Source organism: Orycteropus afer, unplaced genomic scaffold (genome assembly GCF_000298275.1).
Source record: "Orycteropus afer afer isolate SDZICR_OR568_19922 unplaced genomic scaffold, OryAfe1.0 scaffold00016, whole genome shotgun sequence".
Taxonomy (NCBI): Eukaryota; Metazoa; Chordata; class Mammalia; order Tubulidentata; family Orycteropodidae; genus Orycteropus; species Orycteropus afer.
The window spans coordinates 20592559-20602561 of record NW_006921603.1 but is presented as its reverse complement, the minus strand read 5'-3'; the positions used below and the strand labels follow the sequence as shown (position 1 = coordinate 20602561).

At 41.1% G+C, this 10003-nt stretch overlaps 1 protein-coding gene across 1 annotated transcript in view; it reads right to left on the bottom strand.

Annotated features, from left to right (window-relative positions):
* IL12RB2 (interleukin 12 receptor subunit beta 2) overlaps positions 1-10003 on the bottom strand; it is a 97002-nt gene that overhangs the window by 42366 nt on the left and 44633 nt on the right. Inside the window, exon 8 of the mRNA XM_007959344.2 lies at positions 3685-3907. Within this exon, the coding sequence (XP_007957535.1) occupies positions 3685-3907 (223 nt within the window). The remainder of the gene's footprint in view (positions 1-3684; positions 3908-10003) is intronic.

The window sequence follows — 10003 nt, the reverse complement described above, 5'->3', positions numbered from 1 at the left end:
GGGTTTGAACCACCAGCCTTCTGGTTAGCAGTCAAGTGCCTTAGGCACTATGCTACCAGAGCTCCTACAGTTACTATAATGTAGTACAATTTACTTGTTTCTGTCTGTCCTTCCACTTGACTATAAATAACTTCAGGACTTTGGCTATAATTTAACACATTGCTGAAATCTAATTCCCTTTTGTAGTATATGCTGAGCAAATGATTGTTGAATGAATAAAGTAAAGGATAACTCTAAAATAATGAATGTGGCATTTGAAGAAGTTGTTACTAAATCTAAATAAGGAATCTGGAATGCATCCATCAAATTCATGAGATTCATATCAGTAACATCCATCTGTGGTGAGATTTTAAGAAGTAATGTGTTTTCATCATTTTTAAAGCAGCAACATCATTGGTATGCTTTCAATTTCCTCCATAGAATTAACTTTAAAAAATTATATACATAGTATTTAGTCACTGAAGATAAATTCAAAAATATATAAAAAGCTAAAAAGGAGGAAAAATTATCCATAATCCCATGATGCAGAGATAACCTCTCAACATTTCTATAGACATTTTTTTCCTATACAAAAATGTATGTTCATGCATATATATAATTTAAATGTCATTATCCCATATAGACTTGGAAAGCTGACTTTTTAACTAAGGGTAATAAATGCATTTTTCCATATACATAAAAACAGCTATGATTGACATCACTTTAATGTTAGTTATGGAAGGCAGGTGAAGATCATGATGTATTTAACCAGTTGGTCCCCTATTGTTGTACATTTAGATAGTTTCTAGTGTTTTAATATTTCAAGCAATATTTCAACAAACATACATTTTTTAGCATTTATCCTATTATTTGTTCAGTATACACTTCTAATGGTACAATTTTGGGGTTGAAAGATATGCTAATATTTAAAGTTTGTTACATATTGCCAAATGGCTATCCATAAAGTTTCCTTCAAGGTCTCTGCCTTAGGTGCCTTCTTCATCTGAGGGAGAGATTAGACGTTGCCTGCCAAATATCCTATTCTCATCTTCTTTGGCAGGGACTATAGGAGCTCTGATGGCGTAATGCCTAAGGCACTTGACTGCTAACTAGAAGGCTGGCAGTTCAAACCCACCAGCCACTCCTCAGAAGGAAGGTTGGGCAATCTACTTCCATAGAGATACCACCACGGAAACCCAAGGAGGGGTCGCTGTGAGTTGGGTCTGACTCCATGGCACATAACAACAACAAATATTGTTGCATGAAGGAGTCCCTCAGTGCAAATGGTCCTGGTAAATTTAGCTGCTGATGGGAATGTAAGAGATTCACACCCACCCAAAGGTGCCTTGGAAGAAAGGTAGCAATCTCCTTCCAAAAAATCAGCCGCTGAAAACTCCATGGAATATCATTCTACTGATACATACAGGGTCTTGGTAAGTCAGAATCAACTCTGGCAACTAGCATTGCTGCTTGAAATAAATTCCTGAGCATCCTTTGTAGCTAAGTGTGATAAGGTGACCAACTGACGAGTAAGTACAAGTATTGTGTGTGATTTGTGGCAAAGCTCCTCAATATTGAGGGGGAAACCTTTCTTTTTACCTTCATTCCTTACAGTAAGAAAGGGGAAGATCCTCAACAAGATGGATTGACACAGTCACTGCAATGACAGGCTTAAGCATGACAGTGATTATGAGAATGGTGCAGGACTGGGCAGTGTTTCGTTCTGTTGTGCATAGGGTCGCTATGAGTTGGAGTTGACTTGATGGCAGCTAACAACAACAACAGAAGGTGATAGGTAGAGATATAGCGTCATCTTGGACCATTTCCATCTTGAGAAGGAAAGCCAAGCTTCGTAGAGGAAACAGAAAGACAGAGCCTGGGTTCTTGATAAGGTCATGAAGCTGTCACATCAGCCCTTGGCTGCCTACATCTGGACTTCTTTTATGTACGAGAATAGATAAGTCACTGGAGTCAGGCCCTTGGTAAGAGCAACTCTAACTCCTAACTCATACACCACCCAAAAACCAAAACCAAACTCACTGCCGTAGAGTTGGATCCGACTCATAGCGACCCCTCCTGGGTTTCCAAGGTGATATCACTACAGAAATAGATTGCTGAACCTTTATTCCGAGGAGTGGCCAGTGGGTTTGAACTGCCAGCCTTCTGATTAGCAGTCAAATGCCTTAGGCACTATGCCACCAGAGCTCCCATACCACCCAAGGTTATACCAATATTAACTTGTATTTTCGTCTAGTAGGGGCAGTGCCTAAGACATTTGGATGCTAACCAGAAGGTTGGTGGTTCAAACCCTCCAGCCACTCCATGAAAGGAAGATAAAGCAATTTACTTCCGTAAAGATTTACTGCCTTAGAAACTCAATGGGGGTCTCTGTGAGTTGGAATCCACTCAATGGCAGGTTTTTTTTTTTTTTTTCCTGTTACATATATAAATACATATACATATACATATATATATATATGTGTATATATATTTTCAGGTATATGAGTATGAGTGAAAATACATATAACTAAGATTTAACAATGCACATAAAATAATAATGCTTTGTAGAAGCTTCTTCGAAATGATGATTGCTAGGTCTACATGTAAATAAAATTGTTATATTGAATTTGAAGCAAGACTTTAATTATAGAGTTTCACTGTATTAGGAAAATTTAAAAAATGGTAGACTATTAATCTTGACATGCAATCCCTCTGTAATATGCAAAACAGCAGCAATATCCACTTTCTTGGCTACTCATAGATTTTTATCCTGAGAAGTAAATTATCAGAGGATGTGAGTTTGCCTCTGAAATACGTGACTCTGTATTTAGTTGGGAGTTCAGAAATACAGGTGATTGGATACAAATGCAAATTTGTATAATAAAGAGATTCAAGTGGAATTTTACTATAATTACTGTCGGTTTTAAAATGTTTTGACTATAGGTATAAAATGTTTTTTCTAGAACTAGAAAACACATATCACTCTTGCTTCTGTCAACATTAGTCAGATGTTAAGTGTTCAATTTAATATAACTACTGTTTCCTTAACTAACATTTATTAAGCACTTGCTTTCACAGGCAAACACATCCTCTGAAAATTTACTTCTCAGGATTAAAATCCATGATTAGTCAAGAAAGTGGATACTAGTGAAGTTTCTCAAGATCTATATTCCAAAGGGATTGCATGTCAAGATTTAGTCTAACTTTTTAAAAAATTTCCTAATAGTGTGAAAAGGAGCTCTGGTAACCCAGTGATTAAGCACTTGTCTTCTAACCAAAAGGTTGGTGGTTCAAAATCAACAGCTGCTCTGCAGGAGAAAGATATGGCAATCTGTTTCCATAAAGATTTATAGCCTTGGAAACTATATAGGGCAATTCTACTCTGTCCTATGGGGTCACTGAGTCTAAATCAACTAGACACCAGTGGGTTTTGTTTTTTTGTTATGTACTAGTCTTTATATCCAATCTCACAATGACCTGCAAGACAGGAAATACAATCCCTATTTTAGATAGGAGAAATTGGAAGCTCAGAAGTGTGAACTCACTTGCCCAAGGCAACTAACTCATAGAGTGAGTGGAAAAGATAGCTTCTGAAAGCTGTTGAGTCCAAAGCCTCAACTCCACGCTAGGCTAGGCTTGCAGGAGATAAGAGACTACTAAAACACAGCTTCCCACAAACAATATTAAAAAGAAATTGGTACTTACTTGCCCCACACAGGTCCATTATGTTAATATGAGTGGGCTGGGAACTGCCTTTTGAGTTGGCTGCAGACACAGTCACAGCCCAGCTCCCGGTTCTGGGAATGATCCAGGCACAGGAGGAGCTATGTGCTGAGATGTTCTTTAGTCTGGTCTTCCCTCCTGCTACTTCTTGCAAGGTCACCTTATAGTGGAGGATTTTTCCTCTTGCCTCTGCTATACTCAGATCCTGCAACAAAACACATCCACTTGCTATTTACTCTCAGATAAGATGGTCAGATCCTCCCTGTGTAGACCTCATATCCTGCCACAGAGGGCTACATCTCAGTGACTTTTTCATTGACATGTTCTCCTACCTTTCATTGCACACACATGCAGCCCCTCATTTAGAAAATTGATATTTGCTAAACATAATTCTTAAAAGCACATTAATTGTCCTTTTCCGCTTCAAATTGAAACTCACTAAGTGGGAGCTCTGGTAGCATAGTGCCTAAGGCACTTGACTGCTAACCAGAAGGCTGGCGGTTCAAACCCACCAGCCACTCCTCGGAAGGAAGGTTGGGCAATCCTACTTCCGTAGTGATACTGCCTCGGAAACCCAAGGAGGGGTCGCTATGAGTTGGGGCCGACTCGACGGCAAGTAACAACAACAACAACAACAAGAGTAGCCAATTTGATCACATTCAATGGAACAAATGTGAAGGCTGAACTCAGAAGATCTGAGTTTTAGTTACAGCTCTATCAATCAGCAGCTGCGTGACCCAGGGAAAGGTGCTCAACCCCACTGAGTCTCCATTTCTAAATTTGTCACACACACACATACACACACAGTAGAACTTTTTAATATAGCAAGTGCAATGTTGCTTAAGAAATCAAAAACAAGATTTTCAAAAGCTAAACTAGTAATTGCACACACAGTAAATTGTATTAGCCATCTGTACTAGGACACTCAAACCAAACCAAACCACTCCACACCATAGCCACTGCCATTGAGTCAATCCCAACTCGGCAACCACATAGGACAGAGCAGAACTGCTCCATAGGGTTTCCAAGACTATGAATCTTTGTGGAAGCAGACTACTTCATCTGTCTCTTGCAGAGCAGCTGGTAAGTTTGAACGGTTGAGCTTTTGGTTAGCAGCTGAATGCTTTAGCCATTGCACCCCTAGAGCTCCTCTAGGACACTCACACACTGTTTACAAATGTGCAACTAACAAGTTTTAAAATGGCAAAAATTCCAGTTGAGATTGTTTGGAAGCGATCCCAGAAAGTAAGCTAAAACTTAATTATTTGTATTGTAACCCAGTTTGGGCAAGGACCATGGGAAACAGAAGCATAGAAAATGGAGAATTTTCAGCACAGATAATTACCAAGACTAGCACTGGCAGTGCCCATCCGTGGTTTAAGCAGGGTGAGGAAGGCTTGGACAACCAGACTTTAAGGTTACAGTTTTCTTGGCAAGCTTATCTCTTCCATGCAAAAGGGGTCACCAGCTGCCTTTGCTGAGAGACACACCTTACGGTTAGCAAATGCCCCTTGACCTGGTTCCCTGCTTATCAAGCACAGGGATAATTTGGTTTCCTATATACTTTATCTGTCAGAAGAGGCTGAGCTAATATGTCCACTTAAGATTGTATTTTTTACTTTGAGTAAATTGGCCTTCTGATTATAATCTGGCTGCTAAAACAGTTAGCATACTAGAAGAGAATGTTCCGATCTGCTGACTCAAGCTTTCTGGCTGCCCAACAGCTGCTTTTCTCACTGCAAATTAATCCATTTTTTTTCTTCTTTTCCTTTTTTCTATTTCAGTCATGGGGAGCTGGACTAAGGCAGATCCTATCCTGGGTACCCTCCTGGACCTAAAAGCTCAAAACCAAAACCAAACATACTGCCATCAAGTCGGATCCGAGGCAGTATCACTACAGAAGTAGATTGCCCAACCTTCCTTCCAAGGAGTGGCTGGTGGGTTTGAACTTCCAGCCTTCTGGTTAGCAGTCAAATGCCTTAAGCATTAAGCCACCAGAGCTCCTTAAAAGCTCAAGACTGGATCTTAAACCACAGTAAACCATAGAGGTGAATCCTCTACGCTGGTGGTGCTTTCCATAGAAGATGCCCTTACGTACTGGCAAAAGCCAAGAATGTGAGTGTTGCAAACCTGCATCACAGCTGCTTACATGTGGTTGCTGTGTAGATTAAAACAAACAAGTGCTTTTTAAACTGTGATGTTCTGAACTGTTAATAAACAACATGGAATAGGTTAAATTAAAGCAAAAGCTGGTTAGGGAAGATCATTCCCTCAGCTATCACCCCATCCTTGGTATCGGTCTCTCCTACGGGTCTATGGGCAGAACAATTAGCTCCCTCCAATCCCATGCACCCCAACCCTAAGATGATCCCCAGTAGTTAACTGAGCTCACGTACAAAAAAGTGTTTCAGTCCCACTTGGACAATTAAGGAAAAAGTGCTCTAATTGGAAGAAAAACCCCTTGCAAATCATTCTTTATCACTTCCCTCTCACTGTCTTTCATAGATACCCAAGAAATCTGATTCAAATGGACGACAAACTGCTGAGTGAAGGGGGAACATGTCAAGTTGTCTTGGACCCAGTGAATTTAAGCAGTGACTGCTGTGGAAATGGTGCAGTAGCTGGTCAGCAAAAAAGGGGAAGATGCTCGACAAGATGGATTAACACAGTGGCTGCAACGATGGGTTCAAGCATAGCAAGGATTGTGAGGATGGGGCAGGACTGGGCAGTGTTTCATTCTGTTGTACATGGGGTTCTATGAGTTGGAGCCGACTCGACAGCATTTAACAATAGAAGGCTAATCTAACAATAAGTGGAAATGTGGCTGAGTCACACTGAACTAATAAACAGAGGTGTGGATCTGAAAGATGAATGAAGGTTCCCAGAGACCAGTGAAGCCTCAGACCCAAAGCCTTAACTTTTCCCCTCCATATTCCATGTTTTAGAGTTGAAAATATCAGTGAAAATGTGGAGGTGATATGCAGGTAGCTGTGCAAGTAAATATGGTAGCCTGTGTGACGTGCTTGTGCAAAACATGAAGCTCAAGTTTTGGGATAAAGGTTATTCTCTCTCAGGTAATTGGTCTCCTTTACAAAATTGGAAAACAAGCCTAACTTGTCCATCAGGCTCCACTAAATGAAAAACAGGTATAAAGCCAGCTGGGCATCAGTATAATCAGTATAATTAATATGGCCCTGATGGAATGGAATAGCATCACAGAACTGCAGAACAGGAATGAATTCTAGAGATGAACAATTGATTCTACATTTCATTTTATAAATGGGGAAACAAAGGCTCAGGGAAGTGAAGATACTTACTCAAGGTATAAATGGAGGAACTGGGAGTGGAATAGAGGGACCCTAACTTCTAGACCTCTGGTAGGATGTTTGTTGTTAGTTGCTATCAAGTTTACCCCCGACTCATGGTGACCCCATGCAAAATGGAACAAAACATTGCCTGTTCCTGCTATCTCTATGATCAGTTGCAGATAAGACCATTGTTTCCTTAGGTTTTTCACTGGCTGATTGTAGGGTGTCAGGCCTTTCTTCCTAGTCTGTCTTCATCTGGAAGCCCCACTGAAACCTGTTCAGTGTCATAGTGTTGTTGTTGTTGTTGTTATGTGCTATCTAGTACTGCTCCTTAAAGCCTGAGACAATGAACTGGTAAGTATGGGATCCATGTTTCATAGTTGGAATCACAATCACCCTTCTTGCCAAAAGTTGTAAAGCAGCTTCTCTAATTGTGAGGTTGTGGTCGGTCCATTCTGAGCAAGTTAAGCATGAGTTCTGGCATGAGTTAAACAATTTAGTGAGGGTGGGAGCACAGAATTCCTTTCATCCAGAGCCAGCAGGCCCCTGCAGACCCAAGGAGCTAGCTGACTCTTCCCAGATAAGCTTATTTTTGCTCTCAAACCAAATCAAACTCACTGCCTTCGAGTGGATTCAATTCATAGTGATCCCTCCTTGGGTTTCCAAGGTGGTATCTCTATGGAAGGAGCTCTGGTGGCATAGTGCCTAAGGTATTTGACTACTAACCAGAAGTTTGGTGGTTCAAACCCACCAGCCACTCCTTGGAAGGAAGGTTGGGCAATCTACTGCCATAGTGATACCACCTCGGAAACCCAAGGTGGGGTCGCTATGAGTCAGATCCTACTTGAGGGCAGTGAGTTTGGTTTTTTTGGTTTTATCTCAACAGAAGTAGATTGCTCAATCGTCCTTCTGAGGAGTAGCTGGTGGGTTTGAACCACCAGCCTTCTGGTTAGCAGTCAAATGCCTTAGGTACTATATTACCAGAGCTCCTTCCGTAGAGATACCAGAGCTAGTGCTCAATTGATAATTGACAATTTATGGGTCAATTGTCACATTTAGCCCTCATAACTTCCCATTCTGATGAGGGTCTGAAGTTTGGAGAAGTTAGGGAACTGTCTCAAGTAGACCTTTAAAAAAGTAATGTGAAGTTTTTAGTGTGCCCCCTGGTGGACGTGAGAGAGGAATGAGATACCCTGGATGTGCTATCTGGCATCCCTGGGTGATTGTTGTTGTTTTGTGCCATCAAGTCAGACCTGACTCATAGCGACCCCTCCTTGGGTTTCTGAGGCAGTATCACTGCGGAAGTAGATTACTCCATCTTCCTTTCAAGGAATGGCTGGTGGGTTTGAACGACCAGCCTTCGGGTTCGCAGTCAAGTGCCTTAGGCACTATGCTACCAGAGCTCCTGCATCCCTGGGAAGGTCTCTAAAGAAAAGCCACCTCTTGTACTTCCTCTGGTAGTGCTCAAGGTGGGTGGGTATCAGGTCAACATTCCTGGCCTCCTATTGGTAAGAGTATGCTGAAAAGGAAATGCTGCCCTATTCCCTCTCTCTTTTAGTTTTATTTCTGCTTTTCCCCGTGGAAAATGATCTCAGCTGAGTATGGAAAGCCTTTCTGACTTAGATTTGTCCAAGAAGCAAAGAGCAAACATCTTCCTCAATAAGCTTATTTGAAGAGTACTTTTGCCTGAAAAGGCTCTTCTGGCACCTATATTTCAGAATGCAGTGCATCTGTTTATTTTATTTTATTTTGATTAAAAATAACAAATGGAGGAGGGATGGTTCTTTGAATTAATAATTTGTAGGTTGAGGCCTAGGTACCTTGATTTTAAGGCACTGGCGGTTCAGTAAGGAGCTCTGTCTAAACACTCAGCTGCTAACCTAAAGGTCAATAGTTCAGTCTACTACCATAAAGACTGTTGTCCTTACGTGCCATTGAGTAGATTCCTACTCATAATGACCCTACATACAATACAACAAAAAGCTGCCCATTCCTGATCCATCCTTACAATTCCCTTGCTATACTTGAGCCCATTGTTGCAGCCACTGTGTTGATCACATTTCATTCAGGGTCTCCCTCTCTTTTTTTTGTACAGGGTCTTCTTCTTTTTTGCTGACCCTCTACTTTACCAAGCATAATATCTTTCTGCAGGGACTGGTCCCTACTAACAACATCACCAAAGCAGGCAAGATGAAGTCTGGCCATTCTTGCCTCTAAGGGGCATTCCGGCTGCACTTCTTCCAGGACAGATTTGTTTGTTCTTCTGGCAGTCCAGCATATTTTCAGCATTCTTTGCCAGCACCACAATTCAAAAGCACCAACTCTTCTTTGGTCTTCCTTACTCATTGTCCAGCTTTCACATGCATATGAGGCAATTGAAAATAACATGGCTTGGGTTAGGGGCACCTCAGTCTTCAAAGTGACATCTTTGAAGATTTTCGCAGTGCAGTGTGATATCTGATCTCCTGACTGGTGCTTCCATGAGTGTTGATTGTACATCCAAGTAAAATGATATCCCTGACAACTCTATTTTTTTTCCTCCATTTATCATGATACTGCTTTCTGGTCCAGTTGTAAGGATTTCTGTTTTCTTTCTGTTGAGTTATAATCCATACCGAAGACTCCAGTCTTTGACCTTCATCAGGAGGTGCTTCAAGCATCTTCACTTTCAGCAAGCAAGATTGTGTCATTGGCATATTGCAGGATGTTAATGAGTCTTCCTCCAACCTTGATTCCATATTCTTCTTCATATAGTCCAGCCTCTCGGATTATTTTCTCAGCATACAGATTGAATAATTATGATGAAAGGATTTAACCTTGATGCACACTTTTCCTGATTTCAAACCAGGCAGTATCCCCTTGTCCTGTTCAAATAAAGCCTTGGAAATTTAAGGAAGTTCTGCTCTGTCTTATAGGGTCAGTATGAGTCAGAATGGGTTTGGTGGTTCAGTGGTAGAATTCTTGACTTCTATACTGCAGAAGAAGGAGCTCTA